This window comes from Hippichthys cyanospilos, chromosome 7, assembly GCF_059441005.1.
Source record: "Hippichthys cyanospilos isolate Australia breed blue-spotted pipefish chromosome 7, RoL_Hcya_1.0, whole genome shotgun sequence".
Lineage (NCBI taxonomy): Eukaryota > Metazoa > Chordata > Actinopteri > Syngnathiformes > Syngnathidae > Hippichthys > Hippichthys cyanospilos.
Window position 1 is genome coordinate 1031598 of NC_142375.1, and position 19231 is coordinate 1050828.

At 43.1% G+C, this 19231-nt stretch overlaps 1 protein-coding gene across 1 annotated transcript in view; it reads right to left on the reverse strand.

Moving 5' to 3' along the window:
* The window catches only part of LOC148420587 (membrane-spanning 4-domains subfamily A member 12-like), a 99827-nt gene that overhangs the window by 761 nt on the left and 79835 nt on the right, over window positions 1-19231 (reverse strand). Inside the window, exon 5 of the mRNA XM_088418624.1 lies at window positions 7815-7961. Within this exon, the coding sequence (XP_088274750.1) occupies window positions 7815-7961 (147 nt within the window). The remainder of the gene's footprint in view (window positions 1-7814; window positions 7962-19231) is intronic.

Below are 19231 nucleotides of genomic sequence, written 5' to 3' on the forward strand. Positions count from 1 at the left end.
TTGTTTTAACTGACTAAACGTTCAGGTCTTTGATGTTTTAATCTGTGCATCTATGTCAGTTTGGGGCAACCTAAATATTACACCTATTTGCTTGATAATTTATAAACAGGACACCAGTTCATATTAGTAGTATATAAAGATGTGAGTGGTTAATGGTTATTTTTGAACTCACTGTTCATCTAATTTCAATTCATTGTAATACAAGTTTACCAGGACACCTGTTCTTTAAACTTGTTATTGTGGCAAGATGAAGAAACACACAATGCTGTTCTAGTATACGTCTTTACCCTTCACTTATCAACACAAAAACTGTCCAACATTGTTCACATCATCAAAGAAATAAAACACAAGGTTCAAAGCTTCAAAATCTTTTTCAACTTGCCTACTGGGTGCGCGTCAAGGTCCTAATGCCCGCCTCACATCTCCCCCCCCGAACACCCAGTTAGGCACTTAGAGTGAAAACTTCACTGGGGGTTTCACCAGTCTGCCGCCCCGAGTACACAGTACATTCCTGGGTGGCTAACGTGCAAAGGTGAGGCTGATGGCTTTGAGGGACGACCACAGCGAGAGACCTTGGCTGAGACCTCCTTTCCTGCCAAGACATGAGCCGGCTTGAGTCTCTCCAAAGTTATATGCTCCCTTCGGCCACCCAAATCAAGCACATCATATTTAGCACCATGATCAAGCACTCTAAAAGAGCCATCATAAGGTGGCTGTAGCGGTGAGCGAAGGCCATCGTGTCACACAAAAGCAAAACGAGCAGACCTAAGCGCTGAGGCTATGAACACTTTAGGAAAACAATGGTGAACTGGCAAAGAAGTAATGGGCCCTCTTAACGAAGAGGAAAAGGGACGCACATCGGGACCCTCAGGGAGAAACTCACCCACAACCCTAACTGGCTGCCCAAGCACCAGTTCTGCAGGCGCGGCCTCAAGATCCTCTTTTGGAGCCGAATGTAACCCAACTACCATCTGAAAGGGTGGCCCGCAGCGCGGCTTTAAGCGACCGGTGAAAATGTTCACACAAACCGTTGGCCTGAGGGTGGTAAGCAGTAGTACGGTGTACTTGCGCAGCCAAAGACGTCCAGAGCTCAGACACAAATTGGGGTCCCCTATCCGAGGTGATGTCAGAGGGCGTGCCAAATCGCGCAACCCAGGATGACAGGAACGCGCGGGTTATGTCTACAGTGGTCGTGGAGGACAGAAGAACTGCCTCAGACCACCGAGTGGTTCGATCAACCATTGTGAGCATGTGTGTAAAACCCTGCGATGGAGGGAGGGGGCCTACCTAGTCTACATGCACATGGTCAAACCACCTGAATGGAATCGGAAAAGGTTCCAGAGAGACCCTGGTGTGTTGGTGAACTTAAGCGCGTTGACATGCAATGCAAGCACCTGCCCTCATCCTAACATCCCTGCGTAGTCCAGGCCAGACAAACTTAGCACCAAAAAACTTGACTGAGGCCTGAACATCACGGTGCGAGAGGGAGTAGGGAGTGGATCGAGTCAAATACCCTGTACGGGACACACAAGTGCACGCGACCAGCAATCGGCTGCAGGGGTGCACTTTCCGGCCACATATCGAATACCAGTGGTAAATTCGGAAATGGCCGCCAAGTGAAGCTGTTGGCGCGCTGACCACGGTTTGGAGATTGGGTGGGCAAGGAGGGCTACATTTGCGAGGGCTTGCTTAGCTTGCTGAAAGACCTGCACCTGCTGAGGAGACCATTCCAGAAGGTCTTTAGCCTTCTTTTTTCGCAAGGCATCATAAAGAGGCAACAGGAAGTGGGCTGCATGGGGTAGGAAACGGTTATAAAAATTAACCATGCCTAGAAACTCCTGCAGCACCTTGACTGAGGCAGGACGAGGAAACTTCGCCACTGTCCCGCCCTGTGCTGTAATCCGGTGGCCCAAGAAATCGATCACCGAGAGACCAAATTGGCATTTCGCTGGGTTCACATTAAGGCTGTGTCAAACTTGTGTCAAGTGCGACAGATGTACCTCGGGTGTAGGACTGGCCACCAGAATGTCATCAAGAAAGACAAACACAACATTGAGGTCACGCAGCATGGAGCCCATCAGCCTTTCGCTGGGTTCACGATAAGGCCGTGTGAATCGAGGTGCTTAAAAACTTCCGTCAAGTGCGACAGATTTACCTTGGGTGTAGGACTGCCCACCAGAATGTAATCAAGAAAGACAAACACAAAATCGAGGTCACGCAGCACAGAGCCCATCAGCCTGTGCTGCCCCCTTCAGACCAAATGTCATGCGCAAAAAGTCCAAATGTTTTGGGCACATCGTTCGGATGCACAGGAACCTGGTGATAACCACAGACCAGGTCCACTTTGGAAAAAAATAGTGGTGTCAGCCAAACAAGAGGAAAAATCTTGCATGTGTGGGATGGGGTAAGGGTCATGTGCGGAGACTTTGTTAAGACGGCGGAAATTCCCACAAGGCCGTCAGGACACATAGACAGCCGTCCTTTTTGGGGACCATGTGCAAAGGAGAGGCCCACGGGCTATTAAAACAATGCCTAAACGTTCCATTGAAGCGAAGTATTCTTTCGCATTTGCCAGTTTGGTCGCGTTGAGGCGTCGTGCACTGGCATAAACTGGCGGGCCAAATGTGGGGATAAAATGTTCCACGCCATGCCCTGTATCAACAGTGAAGAAAGCTGTTAAACGTCACCCACACTCAGATAATTTGCGTGTCTTAAGATCCCCCCCTTAATGCCCCTCCCAGCCTCACAAGGGAAAGTATCAAAGGACACCGGGTCGATCAGGCGGCGGTTAGCAACATCAACCAGCAGTCCCTTTGCACATAGAAAGTCCGCGCCAATAAGTGGAATTGTGACAGCAGCAACTAGGAAATCCCACTGCAAATTGCATCTATTGAAGCGCATTGTCATCAACATGGAGCCAACGCTATTGATGGGAGTACCGTTAGCCGCACACAGCTGCGGTGTTCAACCAACTGGCGCCTTGCCGATGAATGGCAGCTCGCTTTTTGATGGAGTTTCCCGCAGGCCCGTCATAGGTACAGGGGGGAAAACATTGCCAAGCCTTGGCGCCAAAACGCTGATGAAAATGACATAGAGCCTTCTTGCACCGCTTCGATACGCCGCTCCAGCCACAACTGCCGGTTTCATATCCCCCGTCGCTTCCAGGGAAAGATCCATCGCCAAACTGTGCACCGTGGAGCATTTTGGGGCCAGGAGGATCCGATCTGCTTCCTCAGCTAAAGTTTGGTAATCCCCGGTAGCCAGACAAACAGAGTTAGCCAACATGGCTCGCACAGGAGGTGGTAGTTCCGGAGGAAAATGTGTAGAAAAAGGAATCCGCCCTCATCCGAGCCCAGCAGTGATAATATTTTGTCCATGAGGTCCACTGCTGTGCCATCACCTTATCCAGGCAGGAGCCTGTCTGCCCTCTCTGACACTGACAAACTGAACCGCTGAAGCAGAAGCTGCTTAAGTGCGACGTACTTTCCATCTTGTGGAGGATCACGTAACAGTTGCATTATGCTACGTGTAGTCAGCTGGTTGAGGGACGCCACAACCATGTAGTACCTCGAGACATCCGTGGTGATTCTTCGCAGGTGGAAAGGCGCCTCAACATGCTAATACCACGCGGCCGGATTGCTTGGCCAGAACTCAGGCAACTTTACCGACGTTTTGGTGGCTGCCGCTTGCGAGTGTTGGGGCGATGTGGCTGAGGAAGACACCTCTTCAACTTCTTGCTGGAATATTGCAACGTTGGGTAAACCACGATATAGCCCCCCCTAACCGCGCCCCCCTCCACAGCGCATATATATATATATATATATATAATATATATATATATATATATATATATATATATATATATATATATATATATATATATATATATATATATATATATATATATTCGGTAGTCAAGGCCACCTGCGCTGTGGAGATTGGATGGGCAAGGAGGGCTGCGTTTGCGAGGGCTTGCTTGGCCTGCTGAAAGGGCCGCACCTGCTGAGGAGACCATTCCAGAAGGTCTTTAGCCTACTTTTTTCGTAAGGCGTCGTAAAGAGGCTATAAGAAGTGGGCTGCATGGGGTAGGAAATGAAAAATTAACCATGCCTAGAAACTCCTGCAGCGCCTTGACTGAGGCAGGACAAGGAAACTCCACCTCTCTCAGGGTCCCCAATGTGGCAAGATGAAGAAACACACGATGCTGTTCTAGTATACGTCTTTACTCTTCACTTGTCAACACAAAAACTGTCCAACATTGTTCACATCATCAAAGAAATTAAACACAAGGTTCAAAGCTTCAAAATCTCTTTCAACTTGCCCACTGGGTGTGCGGCAAGGTCCTAATGCCTGCCACATTATATTGAGTCTTAATAATTGATCTCAGATGTAATCAAACACTTGTGTTTAATATGATCATTTATCATAGCTTTGGTTTAACTCTGAAATATTGTCTTTGAATATTTCATACCATGTGCATTGAACATCATTTTGGACACCATTTTCACAGGTTGCAGTTCAAGTTTAGACATTAGTCTTGACCAGTATTTTTGGAAGTGTTTTTGTTCAGAGAGATAAGATTGCTCAACGGTAATGTATTTTTACAAGCAGGCACTGGCTGATAACCGAATTAACAATATATCATGGTTTTAAATCAGAGCGCCAAGGCCTTTGTGGTCACTGCCCAGCTCAAATTGCAGCCGACCCCTATTACCCCTCTCTCAGGTGGTGAGCCCATGGGAAGGGGGACTGACGTGACTACTTCAGGCTGAGCCTGGCTGAACTCCATAGGTGTGGGCCTGGCCACCAGGCCCTCACCAGTGAGCCCCACCTCCAGGCCTGGCTCTAGAGGATGGCCCCAGTGACCCGTGTCTGGGCAAGGAAAACTTAACTCCATTTATTTTATTCATCATTAGAGGTTTATTGACCATATTTAGTATGGTCCCTCACCTAGGACCTCTTTGCCAAGCGGGACCCTGCCAGGGGCATAAAGCCTCAGACAACTTAGCTCCTAGGATCATTGGGACACACAAACCCCTCCACCATGAGGGCACACTCGTCGTCGTCACAGATTCCATTACAAATATGTACAGTCATCAGAACTCTTCAACTTGTTTTGACCAAGGACCTGATGACAATGTACATAAGAACATAAGATCCATAACAAACATCATGTTTAAACTTAAACATGGTTATATGTACATTGGAATCAGGTTCTCATTTAGAAAAGGGCAGATAGCCTTCTCCAGTTGAGGACGAGGTCCTGCCCGAAGTGGAGGTAGTCTTAAGGGGTAATACTGGACGTTCTACATTGCTATCCTCACCAATGGTCAGGAGTTGTGGGTCTTGACCAAAAGAACGAGATCCCATAGGGTGAAACACTATATCAACTGGGAGGGGCTTAAAGTAAAGATGCTGCGCCTCCACTTTGAGAGGAGCCAATTGAGGTGGCTCGGGCATCTGGTTAGGATACCTCCTGGACACCTACGTGGTACAGGACACGCTGAAGAGACAAAGTTTCTCAGCCGGCCTGAAAAGGCCTGGGACGTATGATCACTGGACAATAAAATGGAGAGCATTCGACTTCTGAGATCAACAAATCGAAGGGTAAGTGACTGTTGCGTGCTTGTTTTCACTGAGACATGGCTAAATGAAAACATTCCGGACTTTGCTGTACAACTGGAGCAGTTAGCATGCTACAGAGCGGACAGGGCTCTCGTAGACGGAAGATGCGTGGTGGCGGGCTTTGTGTTTACATCCATGATGCGTGGTGCCAAGATGCCACTGTAGTAAGCAAACACTACTCACGACTGGCAGAGTTCATTATTGTGAACTCTCCCTTTCTACCTGCCCAGGGAAATAAGTTTGATCCTGTTAGTTGCTACCTATTTACCCCACCCAAAAACATCAGCAATATAAATGCTGCACTGAACTAACTGTATCAAACCACTGTATCAAGCAACAAATGCCACATCCTGTGTGAGCTAATCTGTCCCATGGCATCAGGCAAGCAAAACAAGACTACACACACGATAACCTCCTACTTCAAGGATAGCAAAGATGCACGCAGCCTGTGCCGCGAAGCTGTGAGAGTGACTCCACCCTGCTCAACAACCTGAACAGCTTCTTTGCACCCTTCGAAGCAAAGAACACCTACCCACAGAAAACACCACCACCTCCACACGACCAGCCCTTGTGCCTGTCTTGCTGCCAGCGTTAAGAAGACACTCTCCGTCATCAAGACCTGGAAAGTCGCGGGTCCAGACAACATACCAGGCAGTGTACTGAAAGACTGTGCAGAGGAGTTGAAGCATGTCTTCACAGACATTTTTAACATCTCCTTGAGGAAAGCCATTGTCTCTTCAGGTTTCAAAGCAGCCACCATCTTACTGGTGCCAAAGAAATCATCCCCATCCTGCTTTAACGACTACCGTCGTGCAGCACTGACACCCATCTTTATGAGGTGCTTTGAACGTCTAGTCATGTCACACATCACATCCACCTTGCCCCCTACCCTGGACCCATACCAGTTTGCATACAGAGCTAAACAGTCCACAGATGATGTTATCTCCTCCGCCCTCCAGCCTGCTCTCACTCACCTGGACAAGAGAGACTCAATGTGACAATGCTGTTCATAAATTTTAGCTCAGCATTCAATACCATAATACATCAAAAACTCGACAAACTGGGCCTCAGCACCACTCTTTGAAACTGGCTGCTGGATTTCCTCAGCCAAAGGCCTCAAGCAGTACATGTTGGCAACAACACTTCAAGCGACATCATGCTGAGCACAGGGGCCCCACAAGGCTGGGTGCTTAGTCCGCTGCTCTTCAACCTGCTGACACATGACTGCACAACCACTCACAGCTCCAACAATCTTGTGAAGTTTGCGGACGACACAACACTGATGGGGCTTATCACCAAAGGGGAGCTGCACTGATTACAGCAGCAAAGCTCTCTGAATTTATTATTCATGAGAACAGCTGAGAGGATAGCTGGTGCACCACTCCCCTCCCTGCAAGACATATACACCACTCGCCTCACCTGCAAAGCCCTCAAAATTGTGAATGACACAAGCCATCTTGCACACGAACTGTTCAACCTCTTGCCTTTGGGCAGGAGGTACAGGAGCCTCCGCTCCCGTACCACTAGACTCACCAACAGCTCCAATCACCAGGTTATGTCCATATCCTCAGCCCCTGCCAACAAAGCCACCAGACTGGATGGAGTTTAGAATCTGCCACCACCCCCATACAAAAAGGAATCACTGTGGGACTCTGACCCACAGAAATGACATTGCACAATGCAGACCTCAAATACCTTCTGCCACAATGTTGCACTATGCAGACCGCACACATCTTCTGCCACAACATTATTATTATTAGTATTATGCTGCTAAATTATTATCACTGACTCTTCAACTACTAACAACCTACCTCACAGTACATTATCCTCCTTTATCCTGTTTTTATTTGTTAGTACTGTCAATAGCAAAATTCTTTTTAAATCCTGTTTTTAGTACTAGAAACAGCAAAACCTTTTTGGCACTTTACTTTTATTTATTAATGTCCTCATATAGTATGTTGTGCACTTTAGTGTATGTCCTGTCTTGTCTTGATATTTGTCTGCATGGAAAGTGGGAAACGCAATTTTGATTCCTTTGTATGTCTAGTACATGTGAAGAAATTGTCAAATAAAAGTGACTTTGACTTTACCTGGGCTTAAGATTAAGCTACAATTTTCACTGGCTTGTGCCCCCAAAGGGCTATTCTCACAGTATAATTACAACAGTAAATGCAGTACATTATACATACTGTGGTATAGAAGTTCATGTTACAGCTGCCATCCAAGTTCTTGACACAAAATGCCTCAGGATGTTTGCCCATATCCACAGAGTATATGATCACAGCAATCACTGACAGCACTGTAGAAATAACATTCACCAGCAAGGATGCTTGGTACTGAAAAAGAAGAAAATATCAATGTAAACTCTTTTTAACTCATTACAACAGATCATAAGAACCCTCAAGGACAAATGTACCACCTGAGTGATTTACAAATGTTTTTTTTATATTGACAGGACATTAAGAGAAAAATGTATCTTTATAAATGCAATGCATCAGTAAAATAGTGTGTTCATGAAACTGTGGTATTCTAATAAAAATGGACATGACGTAATGTCAGTGCAAAAAACAGGAATAATCTTGGCCCAGGAAACATCGAGTTGTCTCCTTTAAAAGAAACAAAAGGCTATCTCCAAAAGAGAAGTAACATCCCACTGTGAACAGAAGGTCAGTTGCTGCGATCAGAAACAAGATATCAATCAGGATTGATAGCTCTCTGACTTAATCCCCCTTCGAAAGAATGGTCGGTGAATGAAAGACTTTTGAAGACACCATTTCACGCACACAGATGCCTACTCATACACACGCAAACACACGCATGCACGCGCACACACACACATTTTATTTTTTTCATTTTTAATATACGTTTTCTTCATGTTATTTCATTCATATTCAATAGAGGTAAAGAAATAAATTGAGGGGGAGTCTTATTAAACTGCAATTGTAATTTAGCATACAATCTTGTTAAATCTTGCCTGCTTTTTGTGTCATGTTCTGTCTGGGTTTTTCCTGTTGTGGGGTTTATTTTGTGGAGTTTTAGGTTCATGTTTTTTTTTCTCTGGCATCTGTTGCTACTGTAATTTGTGTCACCTGTCATGAGCGTGTTCCAGCGCTAGTTTCTCCTCCACGGTGCCTCTTGTTCCGTCTGTTTAGTTTGTGCATAATTTTTGTCCTTTAAAGTGCAACATTAGTTATTTAGTTGTCTAATGTCTATGTTTAACGTTAAGCCAGCAGAGAAGTTTTAGGTTTCGCCATCATTCTATACACCACAGTGATGTTGATGGTCATCTGAAATGAGGAGGATTTGCATATTAACAAATTATTAGCTGTAAATGGCACTTGGTTGAAAGTTTGCCAAAATACCTTGCATACAAATAACGAATCCAAGATTTAAAACACCTTGCAGAAAATAGCTCTTCAGAATTATTTTCATGTTATCAGTTATGTGATCATTTGTTTTCTACTTTCAATACAATTTAGCTGGTAAGGATGTGAGTGAGTGAGTGAGTGAGTGAGTGAGTGAGTGAGTGAGTGAGTGAGTGAGTGAGTGAGTGAGTGAGTGAATGCTTTCAAGCTCATGATAGGTTGAACAAGTGTCTCCACTGTAGATTCTATACCAGAGGTGGGCAAACTACAGTACAGCTCCCAGGGCGATCTGGCCTATTGGTCTTTTTAATCTGACCTGCCTAGAATGGTACAGCATAAAGGTTTGTTGTGAATGATTTCATTCATTTCATTTGGACTTGCACGCAGAAATTTCAACACCAGGTGGTACAGTAGACACAGAGATGATTTTGCAGAGCCTTGAGGAAGAATGAGAGCCAGCTAGAGAGCGTGCACAAGCCAACTTTAATTGGATTATGTTTGACTGAAAAAAGCAAAACGCTGGCCTTCCTTTGAACCCATGTGGCTCAGGTAGTATTCGGTCAAACTTCACAACCAGTCGAAAGGGTATTCAACAAATCTGTTGGCACATCATCTAGATAAGTGGCGTACATTTTATTTACTTGAACCGTTTTTTTTAACGTGGGGTGGGGGGGGGGGGCAGAGTGGCGTAAAAGAGCGATTAGGCCTGATTTTGTTCCTCCGGTTTTCCAAGTTAAAATAAACTTGGGTAGAATGCCTTGCACTACTTGAGGACTTTGACAATTAGACAACTTTCCCAATTGTAGAAAAGCGATTGTCCTAAAAAGTTGGAGTGAGATTTCTGACATGCTGATGTTGGTTTTGAGATAGGTTTTCCTGCATTTTTTGGGTCCCCTTTCTTCCTCACCCCTCGCTATTCCGCAACGTGACAGAACTCTCTTTAATAATTATAAAGGGAGCACATGCTTTATGGCATTTTGTGGTGTTCACCATACAATAAAGCTTGCATGGTCACTCTACTATTGGGTAAACGCATGGTTATGCCAGGAAAAAAGGGACCTTTTAAATTTTAGCTTCACTCCTCGGGCTGCCTGTCCATTTTAGGATTCGTTTTAAAATTCTCTTATTTGCTTTTAAAGCCTTGAATGGCCTTGCCCCACCTTACCTAGCTGAGCTCCTGCACCCATATTCCCCTAGCCGTTCTTTCAGGTCAGCTGACCAGTTGCTCCTGAGAGTGCCTAAAGCTAGACTTAAGCTCAAAGTCGATCGAGCATTTGCCGTCTACACGTCTTCTTAAAACCCACCTTTCCCCATGGCTTTTGACACCTTGTAGAGTGTTAACTTTGATTTTATTTGATCTTATTTTATTTATTTTACTTGATTTTACTGTTTTATTGTGTTGACTATTTATTGTGTTTTGATTTTCCTCTACAGCACTTTGGAAACCTTGTGTTTGTTTAAAATGTGCTCTATAAATAAAGTGGATTGCATTGAACTTTTTATTGGCCTGTGGAATGGACATAGGGGGCAAGGAACTGTGTAACAACCACGGGAATTGTAAGTTACATTCACACAATAGGTAATAAGGAATTCTGAATATTCATGTCACTCTTTCAGAAGGTAGGCACTCGCTCTTTCTAGAAACATAAATGACTGTTTGAGCCTTCCATGACTTCTCAAATTAAAGCATGTCAGGTCGCAGGTGAGGAGCGAGCCAGCTATAACGAGGGGTGGAATAATTAAGGCTAGAGTTAACTAGCACTAGACTGGATTGTAACAATACACAAAGCATGCTTAGTTCACGCCACTGCAATCCACACACCGTTTCATTACCTACAGTAATGCTGAATCCCTGAGCGACAAGATTTCTGCTAAGGTGGTGCGAAATGAGGAATGTAATCATGCTTCCACAGTCAGTCAGATAAGTGACATAGTACCTAGTCAGAATATTAGTACTTGCGTGGCACCCATTAACAACCAGATTCCTACATGATTAACATTGTGACGGGGCTTGAATTACCGGTACTCAAAATACTAGCTGGGACCCGGGCATTACAATCATATTGATATTAGTACTACAAACACTATGACTGCAAATAGGAAAACGTTCTCGATTTAAATTTAGCTTTATGAACATTAGGTCACTCTCCTCAAAAGCCCTTCTTGTAAATGACCTTATTAGAGATCACAATCTTAAAGTGTTTGGTCCCTGCGAAATCTGGTTAAAACCAAATGAATTCTTACCGATAAATGAGGCCTCTCCCCCAAACTTTGTGGGTTCACATATTGCTCGTTCTTGTAAAAAAGGTGATGGTGTCACCCTAATTACAGTCTTATCTCAAACATAACCCGAGTATCAATCATACCTTCAAGACATATGAGGCTCTCGAAATGCGATCCAGCTCCTCGCTACAATTTTATTTGGAAGTTAATTACCGTCCCCCTGGCCCATCATCTGGTTTCTTAAACGAATTCCCTGAACTTATGGCTGATTTGGTAACTCATGCAGATAATATATTAATAATGAGTGATTTTAATATCCATATGAACTCCCCGCTGAAGCCACTTACTGTGGCATTTCAAGCAATAATCCATGCATTTAGCTTTACACAGAAAATAGAAGCAGCGACACACTAGAATGGCAATATCTTAGATTTAGTGTTAACATGTGGCCTAACAGCCTCAAATGTCATAATATTGTCTTCACCAGTGGTGGACTGTCAGGGCCAGCAAGGCCTTCTCTGCTAGCCTGACATAACCTGACATCATTATCATAACGATTATAAACTATTAGGCAGAGCGATCTACAGATGATGCAATCTGCTCTGCCCACCCACCTGAACGAGAAAGACTAATATGTGTGAATGCTGTTCATAGACTTCAGCTCAGCGTTCAACACCATAATACCACTCACCTGCAAACTGGACAAACTGGGCCTCAGCACCTCACTCTGCAACTGGCTGCTGGATTTCCCCAGCCAGAGGCCTCAAGCGGTGCGTGTTGGCAACAACATCTCAGGCAGGATCACCATGAGCACGGGGACCCCACAAGGCTGTTAGCTCAGCCCCCTCCTTTTCTCCCTATTAACACATGACTGCACAGCAACCCACAGCTCCAACCACCTTGTGAAGTTTGCTGACGACACAACACCGGTAGGACACATCTCCAACGGCGACGAGGCCCACTACAGGAAAGAAGCGTAGTTTCCGACCAGATGGTGCAAAGACAATAACCTCCTGCTGCATCAGCAAGACCAAAGAGATGGTTGTCAGCTTCCAGAGAGGCCACACCGAACACCCTCCATTGACCTTTGACGGTGCTGCAGCGGAGAGGGTGAGCAGTACCAAGTTCCTGGGGGTGCACATCAGCAATGACCTCTCCTGGACCACCAACACTGCATCTCTGGCCAAGAAAGCACAGCGACGTCTCTACTTCATGCACAAACTGAAGCGGGCAAGTGCGGCGCCACCCATCATAACCACATTCATTAGAAGAACCAATGAAAGCTTCATCACCAACTGCATCACTGTGTGGGGCAGGAGCTGCACTGACTACAACAGGAAGGCTCTACAACACGTCGCGAGGAAAGCTGAGAGGATTATAGGTGCGCCACTCCCCTCCCTGCAAGACCTTTACACCACCCACCTCAGCCGTAAAGCCATCACAATTGTCACCAAAACAAGTCACCCTGCACAAAGTCTGTTCAGCCTCCTGCCCTCCGGAAACAGGTACAGGAGCTTTCGCTTACGCACCACCAGACTCAGGAACAGCTTTATCCACCAGACCGTGAGACTGCTGAACTCTCTCCCCTTCCCACCAGTGAAACTGCTGAACTCTCTCTCTCTCTCTCCCTTCCCCCGTCCCACACTCATTCTTAAATTTGGGAGATTATATTTAAAGTTTTGGATCTTCAACATTCAATAAGTGTTTTTATTGTTCAAAGTTAACCGAGCCGGACGCCATACTGGGTGGAAGCCGTAGTGAGAGCTAATGAGGTGTCTAATCAAATATCCAAGATGGATGCCTACGAGGGCAGATGGGAGTTGGAGTCTTCGGTCCATGTAGTCAAATGTCTAAGATGTCTGCCCGATGGCATCATGGTAAATGGAGTACTTATGTAACTAAACTATACATGTCAATTTCCAGTCTTGGCGGGCTTCCTGCATGTTTTAAAATCCTCTCTCTTGCAAACACACCTGATTCAAGTGATCAGGATCGTTTTCAGGCTCCTGTTAATGAACTAATCATTTGAATTAGGTGTGTTGCGGTGAGAAAACCGGAAAAAATGCAGGATGCAGCCCTCTCGGGCTGGAGTGTTGGTACTGTGTCGTCAAATGTCCAAAATGGCCACCTGATCACCGCATGGGAAATGGAGTACTTTGTGTATCTAAATCATAGGTGTCGAACTCCAGTCCTGGAGGGCCGATATCCTGCATGTTTTTGAATCCTGTCTCTCGCAAACACACCTGATTCAAATGATTAGGATCATTTTCAAGCTCCTGTTAATGAACTAATCATTTGATTGAGGTTTGTTGGGATGAGAAAATTGGAAAACATGCAGGATACCAGCCCTCGAGGACGGGAGTGTTCGGACTGTGTCGTCAAATGTCCAATGGCCGCCCAATCGCCTCATGGGAAGTAAATGTTAAATTCGATATTGGAAATGAATTATGAATTGTTTTAGGTAAAAAATATGGAGTTATGGCAAATTATTAATAACTATGAATTTATGGAATGATGGGAATGAACCATATGGTGGAAGGAATGAGTTAAATGTCTCAAATATGAAATACGAAAATTAAATACAAAGTTGAAAAACTGAGAAAGTTGAACTGTGGAATGATGTGGAAAGTTTAAATGGTTTGAATAATAAAAAGTGTGAATAATATGAAGTAAGAACAGTTTGAATAGGCCAAATAATGTAAAGAATACAAGTGAAACCTGAAGAAAAAAAAAAAAAAAACATCTGTAAGTGTGAAATGAGAATGCCCCAACTGGGGTTCAAACCAGGGAGCTCCCAACTGCAAGGCGACAACACCACCACTGGGCCACGACGCCACGACACTTATCAATACAGTGACAACTTTTAAAGAATGGGTGAAGTATGTTTGAACATGAATCTGTGAGGAACTATGAATAATACAAGGTTAAAAAAAATGAAAAGAGTTTAACTGTGGAATGAAAAGTAAGATAAAATTAATTTAGGAACAGTTTGAATAGGCCAAATACTATAAATGTGAGTAGTACAAAAAAACTTGAACTGTAGGAAAACAATGAATAGTTGAAACTTGAAAAATACAAAAGCACTTCACATGAATATTTGGAATGATATAAACGGAATAAATTGGGTGAACTGGGCAAGGACTAAAAATGAACGAAAAAAACTGAATAAACTGAAAAAAAACCCACTGAATGTGTGAAAAGACTCAACCTGGGATTGAACCCACGAACTTGAAGTGGGAATTCGACAATTCTACTACTGAGCCACAGGGACTGGGGGAATATTGAAACCGTGAAAGCTTTAAAAGGAAGTAGGAAGACCATTCCATTCACTTAACATTAGGCCAAAACGATGAAAAGTTGAAAGTTGAAAAATAGACCTGCACTAAACATGAATATGTGGAATGATATGAAGTTCGAACGGAATGAAATGGATGAACTGGGAAAGAGTTAAAACGAACCTAAAAAACGGTCGGAATAATAAAAATAACTAGAAAATGTGCAATTTCTGAAGAAATTGCGTGTGAAGGTGAAACCGTTGAAGGTTTGGGAGTTGAAAAGTGGAATGATGTGGAATGATTGAATGGTGTGAATCTGTGAAGAAATATGAATACAAGTTGAAAAACTGAAAAAAAGTTGAACTGTGGAATTTGAAGATGAATGAAAAACTGAAAAAAAGTTGAACTGTAGAATGATTTGAATCTGTGAAAAATTATGAATCCTACATAGTAAACAAACTGAGAAAAGTTGAACTGGAATAATGTGAATCTGTGACATTAGGCCTAATGTTAAGTGAATGACGTGATTCAAAAACATGCAGGATATCAGCCCTCGAGGACTGGAGTTTTAAACTCCTGTTAATGAGCTTATCATTTGAATGAGGTGGATTGAATGAGGTGGATTGTGGATTGATGTGAAACAGTGAAGAAATGTGAATAATACAGAGTTGAAAAACTGAAAAAAACTAAAACGTATGAATCAAGCTGAGTTAACCAAGCCAGATGCTGTACTAGGTGGAAGCACTAGTGAGAGGTAATGAGACGTCTAATAAAATGTCCAAGATGGCCGCCCATGAGGGCAGATTGGAGTTGGAGTCTTCAGTGGTCTAAGATGGCCGCCCGATGGCAACATGGGAAATGGATTACTTTGTGTAACTAAACTATAGGTGTCAAACTCCAGTCCTCGAGGGCTTGTATCCTGCATGTTTTTGAATCACACCTGTAATGGAGGTGTCGGAGTAGCGTCCAAACTTGTGACCTCCTTGAAAGGACTGTACTTGACTGATTCAGAGGATCCTCAATCTTATCAGGTTGTCCGGCCAGAACATAAAGACGATGCACACTCTCATGCCACTCTTTATTTGTATATAATGTTCTATTTATTTATCTGGGTTGGTGTGTGTGTGTGTTTCTGTGTTTGTGTGTTCTGTGTGTGTTCTATGTTTGATTGTGGGTGTGTGGTCTCTGCAAAGGAGAGCAGAGAACATTCACTAAACATTGATAACTAACATAACTAACATTGTACAATATGTTACATCATATTCTCACATGACTCTATATTAGCTTAGAATAACATAAACAACACAGGCAAACATACCGTACAATGATAGGAAGAATGAATTCAACCCAATCGTTCCAAAATGTGCGTTAGGTAGGAAAGGGTTAATGGAGCCGAATAGATTTGAGTGGGCGGTGACGTCACTCCCTTACGGCGGAAGGATCACATTGGCACACACGGCAAACATGCGACAAACATGCACATTTTGTGGATGAAACTTTAACGTGAATACTAAAAGTGAAGTATGAAAAGTACGGTATATTTGCCTTTAGCAATTATACCAAACTTAGGTGCAATAACAACTTAGACATTAATGGACAAAGTGAAGCAGTGCAAATGTAAACATGTATCCAAAACCACGAACGGACAACATATTCAAACTGTACTTACATTCTCATGGACGCACGGAATAATAATGAAAGGAATGAGATAATCCACAGAATGATTGAAAGCAGAAAAAATGACTGTCCGTTACAACGATACCTGCCGACTACCGGTGAAAGAGCAAAACAACCTATGATAGTGTAAACAGAGTCCTGATTGGTAGTGCAGGAATGAAACACAACTTGTGATTAGTTGCTAGGCGGTTGCTAGGAAGATCACATGACCACAGGAGAAACATGTCCAGACGTAAATAGTAATAACAGAACGATTCAAACACGAAATCGTTAAGTATAATCAGAAACTTCTTAACAACACCATTCACTTAACATTAGACAATTTTTACGGTACAAAAACTTGAATTGTAGCTGAAAGTTGAACTGTAAACGTGAAACGCGATTTGCCCGAACCGGGACACGGACATGTTGAAGATGACAACTCTACCACTGGGCCACTGGGGGGCAGTGTAAGACCACACTGTGAAAGCTTGAAATATAGGGAATGAAGTATTTTTGAACGTGAATCTATGAAGAACTACGAATAATACAAAGTTCAAAAACTGAAAAAAGTTCAACTGTGGAATGAAAAGATGAAATGAAAGTAAGAACAGTTTGAAAAGGCTAAATTCTTTAAATATGAATAGTATAAAAAACGTAAATTGTAGGAAAACGATGAATAGTTGAACCTTGAAAAATAAAAAAGCACTTCACGTGAATATGTGGAATGATGTGAAGTTCGAACGGCATGAATTGGATGAACTGGGAAGGAGTTGAAACCAAAAGAAAATACTGAATTAACTGAAAAAAAACACTGAATGTGTGAAAAGACACAGCGGGGATCGAACGCACGAACATGTAGTAGATATACGTCAACAGAACGTCTGAGCCACGGGAAATGACGAAACCGTGAACGCTTTAAAAGGAAGTAGGAAGTACGCTCCAATCACGTAACATTAGGCCGTTTTTACGGTACAAAAACTTAAATTGTAGGAAAACGATGAAAAGTTGAAACTTGAAAAATAGACCCGCACTAAACATGAATATGTGGAATGATATGAAGATTGAACGGCATGAATTGGATGAACAGGGAAGGAGTTGAAACGAGCCTAAAAAACGGTCGGAATAAAAAAAATAATAATAATAATAAAGGTGGAGAAAAACATAAGTGTGAAGGTTTCACCTTCACACAATTAAAGGTGGAGAAAAACATAAGTGTGAAGAAACCTTCACACAATAATAAAGGTGGAGAAAAACATAAGTGTGAAGGTTTCACCTTCACACAATAATAATAAAGGTGGAGAAAAACATAAGTGTGAAGGTTTCACCTTCACACAATAATAATAATAAAGCGGTAGAATAACATATGTGTGAAGGTTCCACCTTCACACAATAATAAAGCGGTAGAATAACATATGTGTGAAGGTTCCACCTTCACACAATAATAAAGAAAATGGCCGAGCACAATAACATATGTGTGAAGGTTCCACCTTCACACAATAATAATAAAGCGGTAGAATAACATATTCTGACAACTCTACCACTGGGCCACGGGGGGGGGGGCGATGTCAACCCACACTGTGAAAGTTCTAAATAAAGAGAATGAAGGTGGAACCTTCACACAATAATAAAGGTGGAGAAAAACATAAGTGTGAAGGTTTCACCTTCACACAACTAGAGCTGCAAGCAGCTATAAACGGCCCTCGCAGACCTGTGCACGTTGGGGTATGAACAGGTCGGGGTATGAACAAGTAGGAGTATGAACGATGACCAATGAGTTGTAGATGACTTCAGTGCAGGACCCTTATCAAATATGTAAAATTTAGTTCTCTAAGTGGGATAATGTGGGTTGAGTGACTGCAGCTTTTATTGTTACAGTTGTGTGACTTTGCGCTGCTGAATAGGCCACAGCCATCATCAAACATCATACTATTTGTTGGAGGGCAATAGGCGTGACCAATGGCTTTCCTGACAACATTTGAGCGATATCACTTCAAGGGGTTCAACAGAATACATAGGAACGTTAAGGAATTGCTATATTTTTGCTGCCACTAGGTGGCAATTACTCCTTGATAAAAAAATAGGCTTGTAGGTGTTTTTAACATTGGACTCCCATCCAATTTATGACGTTTTGAAAATATCAGATCATCTAGGTCCAATTACAGCAACTTTTACCGTTTTGGAGAGACATCGGACTTTGAGTTGGCATAGAGGGCACGCCCTCTATTGAAAAGTCATAAAAGTTGAGAACTTTCATGTTCCCATGTGTCATAGCTTTTCTGACCATTTTTGAGTTCATTTAGTCAAACAGGCATTGCACTGTACATGAAAGTGTATAAAATGAGATTTTTATCCACCACTCGGTGGCGCTGTAAATGATTTGGAAGTTTATCACATAGCTGTATTAGGGCATGACTTTTAAAGTCCCGGCAATATTTTAGATTGTTTGAAGCTGTTACAGCTGAGTTATTATGGTTTTGTCACTCTTGGCGAAGGAAATATTAAACATAATTTGAAGCTCCACCCCCATCTTTTATGTCGTGAGATCTTCAAGATATTTGGACTATGTGTGCCTCTCAGTCAGATAATGATTCATGCCAAAGTTAAAGGTAATGGGGTGAACTGTTTAACAGAAAAAGGCACGAGTTTGAGACTAGCTAATGTCTAAGTATGGGCCAAAATAGCACATTAATAACACATTCATAACAATTTTTCTGTACATCCTAGCGCAACATTTCTATTGACTTTTTTGTAGGTCTTACAGTCCTTCATTTGCCTACAAAGGTTCATAGCTGTAGGTCAAACCAAACAGGATTGACTGTAATCTTTTCACTAATGGCCTTTTTTTGCAGCCGCGAGGTGGCGCTAGCTTTAAACTGGAATATATATTTGTTGATGTCTTCAGGAATAGATTTACACCCAATGTGTGAAATTGTGAGAAGATCAGATCATCTGGGTCAAACTACAGCAGCTTTTACTGGTCCGATAAAACTTCGGAATGAAAATGGACGTAGAGGCCACGCCCATCATCGAAACTTTGTAAAATTTGGTGGAGGTCAGCAGGGCTGTCTAGAGGCTTGTCAGACT